This window comes from Mya arenaria, chromosome 2, assembly GCF_026914265.1.
Source record: "Mya arenaria isolate MELC-2E11 chromosome 2, ASM2691426v1".
Classification (NCBI taxonomy): Eukaryota; Metazoa; Mollusca; class Bivalvia; order Myida; family Myidae; genus Mya; species Mya arenaria.
In genome coordinates, this window is record NC_069123.1 from 51,685,366 (window position 1) to 51,699,135 (window position 13,770).

Below are 13,770 nucleotides of genomic sequence, written 5' to 3' on the forward strand. Positions count from 1 at the left end.
AGAAAAAAATAGAAAACAGCTAGTGCAAACTTCCACCTGGACTTCAACAAAAGTGATGGATATGTTGACCTGTTAAGGATACATTAATAATGTCAATTAACCAATCACGTAACACCACAGTTGTTATAAACTTTACAAAGAATAAAGTCTGTTTTATATCTATTTAATGTTAAGTTAAGTAGCTTGACATCAGTCAAAAACTGATTGCCTTACACAATCTGTGAAGTAATGGGATATGACTCTCTGTTTCCATTTTAGAAGAAGTATGATACAGTCATACTTGCACCTGAATTGATGAATGGTGAGATATGTGTTAGTGGCGAGTTGGTGTGAACGGCTCCATAATATTCTTTGTTACTTTGTTGACAGTAGGTTTGATTGCCAGTGTCACAATGTGAATGCCTCTAACCTTACCTAATAGTTGAATAAAGCTACTCTCAGTTAACTTTATTTATGGCTTAATATAATATTCAGCTGTTCGAATATTATTTGTTAGGCGTTTCATTGAAAAAATGTGTAAGTCAATCAACTTGGAGGAAATATCTCAATTCAGAATAATTTATGACAATCCAGGGATTTCTGTGTGACCCTCATGAGTCTGCATATTGGAGGATACCAGTCTGTCTGATACGGGCAGGTGCCAGGCATGTTGGACTTATTAAGCAGCTGTTAGAAGTATTTTATATCTGTAAACATAAAACAAATATAAAACATTTTGTAGCAGTTATCTATTCATGCATTCAATCTTAATGTTTTTTCATTTAAAATATTTATGACCATTCTGGTAATGCAGATAATTTACAATCATAAAATGATGTTCCTGGAATTAACGCTTTTTGAAAAAAAATCATGTTTTTAAAAAAATAAGGCTATTTTATGTTTCACAAAATCTAGATTCTCCTTCAATAAAAGATGATGAGATGTTTTGGTGAATCAAAATGCATGATGAAGGTCATTTTAGTTGTAATATTATTTGCTACAACAAGCATCTTTTACTTCTATTGCAGGTTATGGTGTGATGTAGGCGGCCATGGGGACATGCTACTCCAAGTCCGGTCATGAGGCCGGAGCTACCAGCAAAGACAAAAGGCCCAAGGAGAAAAAAGGGGCCAAAAACGGACATGTGGGACCAATTAAAAAACACCACCTTCTTGTGGCTGAGGTGCAGAAGGACATCAGTGACACTGTGTACACAGAGGACAGCCACATAGCAGCTCCCAACATTGAGAACTGTATGAACAAGAGCCAACAGACCAGTCAGGATCAGCTCGCCAGGGACGCCAACAGGAACATTGAGTATGATGGGTTCGTCTCGGTGTCCCTGCCTGACAATGTGGACCAGAATGACTGTGTGGTCATAGACAGTACAAGCCCCTTGCTCTGTAATGAGGCTGAGGACACCCCTGATAGGGACAAACATGAACACTTGGCTATGTGTGATGGAAAGGTGTCTTCATCCGACAGCGGCATCATGGTGGAATCCTCATGCAAAATTTGTGATAAACTTGATGAATGTTCAGAAAAACATGGAACTAGATTAGAATCTGTTGAAGATGAAGTAGAAGCTAGTTGTGAGAAGGCTTCAGGTCAATCTAAGGCTCAAAGTGCTTGTTTGAGTACATCTTACAAACACTATAATTCACATTCTAACCCACCCGTTGTTCATAGAGATTCACATTCCAGCGCCCCTAGTGAACATTGCCAGGGTGAGTGTCAAGGTCATTTATTCATCTCAAGGTCATTTGTAAATAAGAGTTCGGAAAGTTTATTGAAGTCAAGCATTAAAAAGGGTCACACTAAAACTAGGGGACGGAAGCGCTTGTCTTGGAAATCAGCTGATCGCTTAAACGGGATAGATTCTATGAGTATTTCATTAGATAGAACTAAAAGTATGTGTTCTTCAATGTTAGGTGATGATATAAGCTTGTTAAATGCTCCTCTGGCAACATTTGATTCTGTTGATTTTGCAATTGGTGATAGCTATGATATTTCTAAACTTCTTGGTGACCAGAACAAAGTTCAATATGCCTCTGATACATTTCAATTTCAATTTGATTTTTCTGGAATAGAAGGGGAAAATAAACAGTCAGTAGCATCAATAGACAGACTTAGTGAGCGTAGCAAAATATCGGAATCCAGCACTGATTTGGATAAAATAAAGCTGGCCATTCAGCGTCAGTCCTCCGTAGGAACTCCTACTGAACATAGGTAAGTCACCTGATAGGTAAGAGTTTTGTTTCTTGTTTCCCATATAGTTTCTTAATATTTGTTTTTTTTCGCTGTTTTGCACTCACAGATTTCGTTGGCTTCTTTTTGCATGTTTCACCATGGCGGAATAAGTTTTAAGGCTACTGTATGACAAAGGATGAATTGATAAAAAGGTTTTGTTTTAAGCCAAAAAATAAGTAATTATTAGCTGCATGTAACATTGTGTTTAGTATTCCTTAGAAATCTGTGCCATAGCTAGATAGAGCTTTTAGATTGTTTTAATATTTGTGTAGTACCCACATAATCATTTCAAGATGTACATACATGTTACCCAAAATTATTATTTTATTTATTTCCAGTATCAATATTATCATTAACCTGAGGTCTTGGACACTAGCATTCTTTAAAAAAAATCATTTAGTTTTATTTGGATACACACACAAATGTTTGGCTTGCATAATATCAGACAGTGCATGTATTTAGTTTTTGTATGTAAACAAAATTCCATCTATGTCTGTCTAACAATTTGTGATGATGTCGGTGTACATTAACATTTCATTGCTATTGCTTTTCATGTTAGACATGGCTGCCACATGCATTTCTTGTATATGGTTCATAATATGTTGCATCCTTGTTATTGTCAAAAGTCAGACAGTCTTGGTGTTTGATGCAATAGGAAACTTCGATTTCAAGTGTAGTATGTTCAGCTGGCCCCAATTTCTCAAATGATGTAAGTTCCTTACAACAGGATTAAGCTTAGCTTGCTATTTTTGTTTCTTAATAATTTGTTTAATATTTACTCCTTTAAGAGTTTTTATATTGAAGATAGGAATTATCATTATGATAATCACAATAAACCATTTTTATGCCCCCCTTCGAAGAAGAGGGGTATATTGCTTTGCACATGTCGCTAAGTCGGTCTGAAGACCAAAGCTTGTCCGAGTGATAACTGAACAATTCCTGGACATATGGTCATCAAACTTGACATGAAGTTTGGGCCTGACCAGTAGATGACCCCTTTTAATGGTACACAGATTTTAAAGCTTGTCCGAGTGATAACTCAACAATGCCTAGACCTTTGGTCATCAAACTTTACATGGAGACTGAGCCAGACCAATAGATGACCCCTATTGATTTAAGGGGTCATTTTGTCAAAGGTCAATGTAACAGCGACCTTGAATGATATAAGGTTGTCTGAGTGATAACTCAACAATGCCTGCACCCATGGCCCTCAAACTTGACTTGGAGGTTGAGCCTGACCAGTAGATGACCACTATTGATTTTGGGGGTCATTGGGTCAAAGGTCAATGTCTTTTTGACCTTGAATGATAAAAGGTTTTCTGAGTGATAACTTGACAATTCCTGGACCTATGATCATTAAACTTGACTTGGAGGTTGGGCCTGTCCAATAGGTGACCCTTATTGATTTTAGGGGTCATTGGGTCAAAGATCAAGGTCACAGTAAGCTTTAATGCAAAATAAAAATAACAAAGCATCTGCCAGTGATATCACAACAATGCCTGGACCTATGACCCCTATTGATTTTATGAATCATCGTGACAAAGGTCAAGGTCACAATGGCTGCACCCATGGCCCTCAGTCTTGACTTGGGGGTTAGGCCTGACCTGTCGATGACCCCTTTTGATGTTAGGGGTTAAAGGTCAAGCACAGTGACCTTGAATGGAAAAAGCTTGTCTGTGCGATTACTTGGGGGTGGGTAACATCTTTTGTTCATTTATCATAATTCAATCTAAGTATGTTCCTGTTCGGCTTAAGAAGTTTTGAAAAATTGGGGGCAAAAGATTAGTGATCTAGGGCCAGCTATGGCCCACTTGTTTTCAATTTCTAGGTAACTTTTCTTTGCACACTTTAGGCAATACAAGATGTTTGTTAAAAGTATTTTGACTTATTGATAATAAAGGCAAATTAATTGTATTAAAAAATCAACAAATTACATTCACAAAACATGACTGTACAACTTATTCAGTTTAAACACACTTATGGGTGACAGAAACTAGCATGTTGTATGCAGTTAAGTGTTTTTAATGATTAAACTTGCTTTTTTCTGATTAAAAATGTATTGATTTACATGTGTTTTAAACTAGTATGATGATTTCAAATTGGTATTTATAAATGTTTTTAAGTAGTTGTATTTCATAAATATTACAGAAGCCTTTTAACTTTAGAACCTTTCACAGTTTTCGAATGTTTGTTTGGCTAGAAGCATGCAATTACAGAGCTTTGCGTTTCACAGTTTTTGTTTTGAATACTATTGACATGATGTTTTTCATGCATGTAAATGTTTAAAAGAATGTAAAGATCAATTCCCAGTAAATTTTGTCATTTTTATTGATTTTCCCCCAAAATGTTGTTTGCACATTAAATTTTTTTTTATTTTGATTTACCAGTATTTTAAGTTTTACCACACATTGTAAGAGTGTTTTAAGCTTCACAATTAAGTAAAATAAAAAGTTGTAATTAAACCCACCATGGTTTATTCAGCATGTACTGTGTACTTCCAATGTTGTTTCTCCATCAACAGATCATTCTTGGACACATCTGACACGAGCTACGAGCTGTCGTCAGCCATTGAGCAGCCAGAGGTGACCACCATGACCATGAACGGCCGGGATGTGGTTGTCATTGACGCAGATCTCTTCTCACAAATCATCGATGAGATCCAGAGTCTCAAAATGAAACTGAGTCAACTCACAGAAGTGATACAGGTTAGCTCTTTGTCCATCACATACATCAATTGAGATTTTACATTGCAACTGGTTTGAACACAGATTTTTAGTCAAATAAATAATACCTGTGGGATGCAGTTAAATAACTTTAAATGTTGCTAATGCTGATAATAGTCAGGGCTGTGGTATTGCTGGTTATGATGCAGATGTGCTGCTTCTGCTGTTGGTTATGATGGTGGTGGTGGTGGTGTTGGTGATGGTGGTGGTGGTGGTGGTGCCATTGTCCCCATTGCTGATGATGGTGCTACTGCTGCTGTTACTGATGATGATGTTATTTTACTGAGTTAGCACCAAAAGCTATATTTCATGAGTGGCAAAGCTACTAGCTGAATAATGACTTGTAGTGTTCACGAGGTCAGATATATTTCCATCTTATATTGAAACAAACAATTTCTTTTTATTATATGCCTTTAAGGGATATAAAATGACATTATTTATACGGTAGTTTTTAAGAAAATCACAACAAATTGTATGCAAACATAAAATAATTCAGAAAATGATGTCATTGAAATTGTGTGCCAACCCTGTGCGCACTGAAATTTGATTAGGAATTTAGAGGCAGCTAAAATGAAATAAAATTAGAGATGACTGACTCATCATCTATTGCACTGCAATATTGCTGTTGCTAATGTTAAGATGATATCAGAGATGACTTCAAAGGTGCCGCTCCTAATGTCAATATGAATCATAAAAATGTGTTGGTGTTGATAACAAATATTTATCTTTTTTACTTGTATCTGTTGCATTACAGGATGGGGAGGAAGATGAAAGTCGGCCAAGTATTTCTGTCCTCTCATCTTCAGCATAATACACATGTGGTATGATGATCTACTTTTATAGTAGTGTACAAAAGGCATATTGATTACAATTTCATTAAGGGTGTTCTTCTTTTGCATGTATAGCATTTAGTAGTTTAACAGTAACTCTGATATTATTCCTTAAATCTTTGTTTGAAAATGTTATTATGTAATGGTTTCAGCTCTTGCATTCTTTATTGCATTACCCAATACTTGTTTTTGTTTTTCAGTGCAATTATCATTTTTCCATCATAGAGAGGAAGCAGTACAACGTAGGATGAGATATCTCACCAGGACACACACACAACGTTCATCTGGGTTGAAAAAATGGACACTGTCAGTGACTCCAGGTTCATATAGTAGAAGGATCATTTATGTATTTATTATGCAGACTTTAAAAATATGCAATGAAAGTTTTGTCATTTGAAACTTAGATAGAAATTTGTTGTTTGGTGTGAGCTTTTGTTTAGCTGTAGCTGTAATTGTCAGGATTGCATGCACAACAACATTTCTTTGGACTTTTGAAGTCTGGTCTGTTTAAGGAGCTTTTAATGGGAACATTATTTCTAGTCACATTCAGGGGTCAGATATCATACAACCATCATCATCAAATCATTACTATGACAACAGTCTTTCAGAAATAACACTCTCATCATCTATTGTACTATTTTTGTAATAAGAAGCACGTGTACATTTTTTAAGCAACATGATTATCCATGAGCAGATTGCTCTTGGATTATATTTGTGTGTTTCTGTAGAACCAAGGTTTTTCTGATTTTCTTTTTTTATCGTTTTTTTTTAATAGACTGGAGACAATACAGTTTCGGTATCTTGCAACTAATACCATTAAAAACAATTGAAAGTTTATTTTAATAGATCTTTTCCATGCAAAGTAAAAATCAAAGCCTATTTGAAAAGGATTTGGTTTCATTCAAAAAGGCCAAATTTATTTGTCAAATGACCTAATTAAGATGTCCTAAATGTATCAAAGAATTTTGGTGTTTTGCTTTTTTCAAAAATATAGGTTTTCCATCTTTACTATCCAAAATTTACAATGGAAATTACCTATCCAAATATATTTTCTAAATCTTTGCATTTGACCCAAAAATTATTGTGCCATAAATCGAGTCCGGGTTTGACATAGATGTCAGCCATTTTTTATATTATTATGTACTTTCACCAAAAACCTTCCCTCTACAGTATGTAAAACACACATTAAATCAGTGTCATTAAGAAGCTCATGTTGTCCTTCACCTTATCTGCACTATGTGCCCATCACTGAGGAGTTAAAAACTGTCCATTGTGATTGTCTGGGTTTACATATTCCATTGTAGTATATGATAAGTATATTTTCACCATCGAGAGGCTGTCATGTAAAATCAGATACACCAGTTTCAATAAAGTGGAATATACACCTTATCAATGAATAATTGTATATTTGTGATGGTCCATCTTATGTTAGGACTTTCTTTAAAAATGTCTAGAACAAAAATAGAATCTCAAATCTAAGGTAAAAAAATGTTTTTTTTGGGGGGGTCACATCCTTTCAAAAACAGGGAGGGTAGGTAGGCTGCAATTATTATTTTTTAGTTTATGTCGAACGTTATTTTCATAACCCATATAACCTTAAATGAATGGCCAATCCGCAATTGTGATTATATTTTGATGAATGCAACATCTTCAGATATGTTTGGATAACAAATCACCACGTTTTATTACAAGTATTAGACGGTTGAACACCGCTATTCCGAACACCGTTTATCCGAAATTATCGCTATTTTGAAATTATTTTCTGTCCGGATTTATATCCCGGTCTTTATTCCGAAATCGCTTTACCGAAATAATCGCTATTCCCAAGTAAATATTACGGTCCCGATTTGGTTTTTCACACCCATTTGTCAGTTCTTATTTCGAACTTGATCGTGTCAAAGTTTTTTCACACCATACTGCGAATGCACTCGGGCATCCGCTTGAGGTGACATTGGAGCACAATTAGCGCTTGTTAAAGAATGACATTGAGCACGCATATGTAACAAACATTCATGTCAGAAAATGAGCGATTCATTTAGGTGATGTAGTGTGTATATTGTAGCTGGTTAACACAATCGGAATATCATTCGAAAATGTCTATCTCATCTGATTCGATCGCCACATTGCTCGCTCGACCCGCTACCATACAATTCGAATACATACATGTGCTGTCATTTTGTTTTAAATGTTTAATGTTGTTTAAATAAAGAAGTATAATAACGAATTATTTGTCAATTATTAAACACTAAATCAACAAATATTTTTGTATACGAAAGATAACTCAAACCGAATGTATCGTATTGGTAACGTGTAATCGACATTGCAATCTTCATGACTTAGTATTTCACATCATCTATAATTCGCGAACGCTGTCATTTGCTGAAAATTGTTAATCCGAAACATCGCTATCAAAGTGATTTGTTGGGTCCCTATGATTTTGGATTAACAGTGTTCAACTGTATCAACTATTAAGTGATTTAAATTTTCTGGCGTTATTATGACATCATATGACAAACTGTTTCCGGTTTCTTTTGGGTTTATATCCTATTTACAGAATTGGTGAGACATAATTAATGTAAGGTTTTCTTAGGCGTAAAAAAATAATATGTTTCCACTTTCCTGTCTGACTATGTTTTCCTTTTTCTTCTTGACCCTACGCTTTATTGTGGAGTGTTGATTTTTTGTCCTAATAAATTTGCATTTATTTGATTGAACATGTTAAAATTTGACTATTTTGTATTTAAATTTATCTACAATAGTGCTATACCCTGATATAGATCAATTTTGAACAGAATCCAGTGTCTTATAGAAAGAAAAAAAGTTATGCCTACCTACCTACCCTATTTTTATATCTTAGGCCTTATATGAGAATTGATTATGATTTTAACACATCTGGAAAGAAATAATGAACTGTTGATGTACCCGTAATTATAAGTAATGAATGGCGTGATTGATGTTATTAATGGGGATATGAACCAAGCTGCTTAAAGTATTCATGGATTTTGAACTGCGTTTTTACCCAAAAAATTATATCAGTCATGCAATTCATTCCTAAAACGGTGTTGAAATGATCATCTGTATAAGGCATGAAAGCTTTTTAAACTACATTTAAAACACACACATTTTTACCAACAGACTATAAAAATGGTAAAGTCAGTGCCTATTATGTAGGTAGGGTCAGGTTTGTTTTTTGGCCTTACTATAGATATATGGGCTTCAACATTGACAGGGACAATGGTTAGAATGGCTCAACTCAAGTGCTTTTTGTACTGCATATTTGGATTTGTTAATGCAAATCAAATGTAATATTATGAATTATTTATTTCATGCATTAAATATTGTTATTCAGTGCTAATGTATTGATTTTAGTTAAACAAGGAAGATGTTATAGCTATAATCAGTAAAGCCAATGGTCTGTATCATATCCAAGGGGTATATTTAATGCATGTTTGCTTATGATATAATTTATTATTTGCTACGCAAGTAAACTATTCTTATAACCCTGCTAACAAAGTTGGACGTAGGGGTTGTTTGTTAAAAAAACATTGAGGTATATATATAGACTTCGTGTACACGTACATGTACCTTAAATATTTTTCTTGGCCTACACCACATTGAGGTAGGTGCGTCAGGCAATGATTTCTACATAAAAAGCATTTAAATGGGTTTCCAAAACAACTTGATTCACATAAGAAAATTACAGCTTTTGCAGTCTGCAACTTAGGCATAGTCACCAATCCAGTGTTTCATTTTAATTTTAAAACATCAGTTAATTTAAATTAAGAATTCTGTTACTTTTCTGGGGTTATTTATGATGTTGTCTTTCAGTTTTATTTCTCAATACACACATGTATACATATTGGTTAGCATATTGGTGATGCATATTTATGAGCTTATCTGGTTGTGCCTTTGTTTAATATTTTGGTGAAGTTCGCTTGAAGTGAAACTATATTATCTCGTATGTACACAATGGTTGTTTTCCTGTATTTATTTTATTTATTTATTCACAGAATTGATATTTTTAATAACTGTTGTATTTCAATTTGCTTTCATTTAGATCTGTACTGATAGATAAGCAATGAAAAATCAAATACTAAATATATAAATATGTTGTTTGGCACTTCCCCAAGTTTTCACAAAAATACCTTTAACCTGATTAGATTTTTTATTACACAATTTAGGAGTTGGGAAGAATCTAATAATCTAAGTGGGAAGGGAAACACCAAACAAACTGTTATATTTTGGCCTGGTATAGAATTTGCTATCATACTCAAAATGCCAAAATGCTCACAACATTCAGGATGCTATTTTCTGCATAACACCATGTTTCACTCTTTTTAAATTTATGTATAAGCTTCCTGAAATCTAGTTGCAACAGCTAAATCATGAAATATGTGCTATAGTACCTTCCATTTTGTTTCTGCATAATTGTTTATAAGAAAAAAATATGGTAATACAGTGTATTACATAAAAGCACCTCGCAACGGATCAGTAAAAATATAATTGTTTTGACATGTGAGCTATAATTATTGTACTTTCCTTTATTTGTGTTGTTTGAGCTTTGTAAATCATGTTTACAACATATTTTTGTACAATCCACATTTGTTTTACAAGTCATATCAAATATTTGTGTCACCTGGGTACATGGTAAGCATATTGGGATCATATTATCTGTCATTGATAAGAATTATGCTGTTGACAGTCACCAAAATTTATTCACATGGCCTATTTCACAGGCTACACAAGTTTTCACTGGACACATTTCTAGGTTCTGTTTGTAATTTTGTCATATCAGATAGTTATATGAATAAATGATGATTTTTAACTTGTATGTTCTTCATAGGAAAACAAAATGAGGTGTTGTTATAGCCTTGATGTTGTTGTTGGCAATGTGAGCAAAAGCTTTAATATAAACAGCAACTAATGTCATGCAAGATGACATGACACAATTAGACACAATTGTAGAATTATGCCCCTTAATCATCTGACAGTCTTGTAGAAATAATTGTAGAATTGTGTCGCTTCATCATCTGAAAGTCTTGTAGAAACAATTGTAGAATTATGCGCCTTGATCATCTGAAAGTCTTGTAGAAACAATTGTAGAATTATGCCCCTTGATCATCTGAAAGTCTCTTAGAAATAATTATAGAATTGTGTCCCTTCATCATCCGAAAGTCTTGTAGAAACAATTGTAGAATTATGCCCCTTGATCATCTGAAAGTCTTGTAGAAACAATTGTAGAATTATGCCCCTTGATAATCCGAAATCTCTTGTAGAAACAATTGTAGAATTATGCCCCTTGATCATTTGAAAGCCTCGTAGAAATAATTGTAGAATTGTGTCCCTTCATCATCTGAAAGTCTTGTAGAAACAATTGTAGAATTATGCCCCTTGATCATCTGAAAGTCTTGCAGAAATAATTATAGAATTATGCCCCTTGATCATCTGAGTCTTGTAGAAACAATTTTAGAATTATGCCCCTTGATTATCTGAAAGTCTTGTAGAAACAATTGTAGAATTATGCCCCTTGATCATCTATATATATAATGTGGGAAGATGCTGTTGGATAATAGTTTGAGACTTTTTAGTTATATAAACTGATTACAGTATAACTTAATTTCAATACTAAGACTTTTATATACACAAAGTGTTACATGTTGTAAATGTTCACCTGTGTTGGAACTTATCCAGTTCTCACAAAAAAATGTAACTAAAGCTGTACAATTATGTTATCTGTATAAAGGGACAAAATTCCAGCAAAACAAACATCTTCCAAACTCCTGATAAATGAATCCTAAGATTTCCTTATATGTTTAAGTATGATCAGCTATGTAAGGTAGAGTTAAACAGGTCAGAAACTAGGTCACTATGTCAATTCTTTGAAGAAGCATGTTCATAACCAATTATTGGTATTGATTGGTCAGACTTTGTTCAAACTGTGGTCAGAATGTTTCATTCTATGTAATCTTTTAAAGTGGGTAACATGGGGTATAAAACTAGGTCATTAGGTCAAATCTTGTGAACAAAAAGAAGTAATATTTCCGCTCATATTTTTGTGGAATAATTAATTGGAATATTTGCCGCAATGAAATGTTGGCTTTGTTTGAAATAGATCATATAGAGTTATAAACTAGGTCTCCATGTCAAATCTAAGAAAAACCTCTGAAATACTTGACAGGTTTATTTTAATATATTGGTCCACTCTCCATGAGTTTAAAACAGGAGGTGAAATTGGGTCAAAAACTACCGGTAGGTCAAGTCTAAATGCTACACTTACAATACTCTTTTATTTCATACAATTGCAAACAAAATCATATCTCATATCCAATGTTTATAAGAGACCATAACTCTGCAGCAATTTTGCATGTTTCAGTTGGAAGTTTCACCAACATGTGATTTCCTTGCCATCTACTTTGCCTTATCTGGCAGGGGATATCAATTATCTGGCGGTGGATATCAATTATCTGGCGGGGATATTAATTTGACAAATTTGCTTGTTGTAGTTTATTCACCTTTGCTTGAAAGTATTATTAGTAGATCATTTTCTGTGGGAAACTACAAGTAAAGAGAGTTGTGTAATATTGTAGTAGTTCTTGCCCTTTGTGATAAAAAGCTTCACTGATTGCTTCCCTTTGAATGTAAGTTCAATCAACAACCTCAGATTTAATGCCAATAGAGCCAAGGCTCCCATGGGCCTTTGGTTTTAAAAGTTACAAAGGGCCATAACTCTTACAATATAAGTTCTATAATATGTCATGAAAGAGCACGTTGTTACTGTGAGTAATTGTTTGAATTTGAATTTAAGATCTGCAATAGTTGTAAAGTTATAAGGAAAATAATTCGAAAAAAAGAAACAGACTGATAGTGTGATTACTTTATGGCACCTGCAAATTTTTGGCAGGGCCCTAACTAGGAAATGCATTGAAGGGTCATCTGGAATTGAAAAATTATGAACGAGTCATTTTAAACTTTCCAACCCAACCAAAGTAGCTTGTTAAGCTCTCTGAGCACTAAGTGCTCAAGGTGAGCTATTGTGATCATCCAATGTCTGCCGTTCAGCTTCAACATTTTAAAAATTTAAACATCTTCTCTAAAACCCTGCGATCCAGATCCGTTATATTTGGTATGCAGCCTCAGGAAGAGTGGTACTTCACCAAGTTTGTTCAAATTATGTTCCTAGGGTCAAAAGAGGCCCTGCACAAGTGGTTACAATTTTTCTGTACACTTATACATGATTTTTTCTTCTCTGAAACTCAAAGCCCTGGACACTTGATTTTGGAATGCAGCCTCAAGTAGTAGTCCTTTACCAAGGTTTTTCAAACTATGTCCCTTATGTTAAAAATGGCCCCCATTCGGTGTCTCAGGCTTTCTTTATATTATAAAGTGAAATCTTGGAAAATATTCTCAGGCCCAGAGCTTTCATATTTGGTATGCAGCCTGATTTAGTGATGCACTAAATATGTTCAAATTATGTCAATGTGGTGAAAAATGGCCTTGCTCTAGGGGTCCCAGATTGATTCCATGTGGAGAGTGCCAGATTGCAATTAAAATCAGTTTGTAAAACATACCTGCAATAATGTTTGATTGACAAAATATTTTCCTGACAGAAGAAAGAATGTGTAGTTGTTTGCATATATCAAAAGTAAACAGTGTTTACTGTATATGGATATAAAACGGAGAGTACTGGTTGTGATCTCATTGGAACTATATTGCATAATACATATAATTCTATCAATAAGAAAGTGCATCCAACTACAGGGGAGGGAACTAAAAAATATGATATTTAATTAATTCAATGTTTTTTCTTTCTTCTGTACTGCTGTGCAGTTAGGTTGGCTAAAAAGACGGCATTTACCCAATATCGTATCTCATTATCAATCCAAATGAACCTCAGACTTGCAAACATATATTGCCATTCTTAGAACTTCTTAGTAAGCTGGCAGATAACCCTTTCCATAGCTGACAACTGATCATCATCATGAGTTTAT

The 13,770-nt window shown here is 34.2% G+C and overlaps 1 protein-coding gene across 4 annotated transcripts in view; it reads left to right on the top strand.

Moving 5' to 3' along the window:
- Positions 1-10,607, top strand: part of LOC128211247 (uncharacterized) — a 31,685-nt gene extending 21,078 nt beyond the window's left edge. For 3 of the 4 annotated variants that reach the window (XM_052915825.1, XM_052915815.1, XM_052915807.1), the window contains exons 4-7: positions 1,008-2,208; positions 4,751-4,934; positions 5,707-5,773; positions 5,983-10,607. In XM_052915825.1, the coding sequence (XP_052771785.1) occupies positions 1,031-2,208; positions 4,751-4,934; positions 5,707-5,763 (1,419 nt within the window). In that variant the 5' untranslated portion in view covers positions 1,008-1,030 and the 3' untranslated portion in view covers positions 5,764-5,773; positions 5,983-10,607. The remainder of the gene's footprint in view (positions 1-1,007; positions 2,209-4,750; positions 4,935-5,706; positions 5,774-5,982) is intronic. The other variant, XM_052915833.1, reaches the window with a different exon arrangement.
- The last annotated feature ends 3,163 nt before the right edge of the window (positions 10,608-13,770 follow it).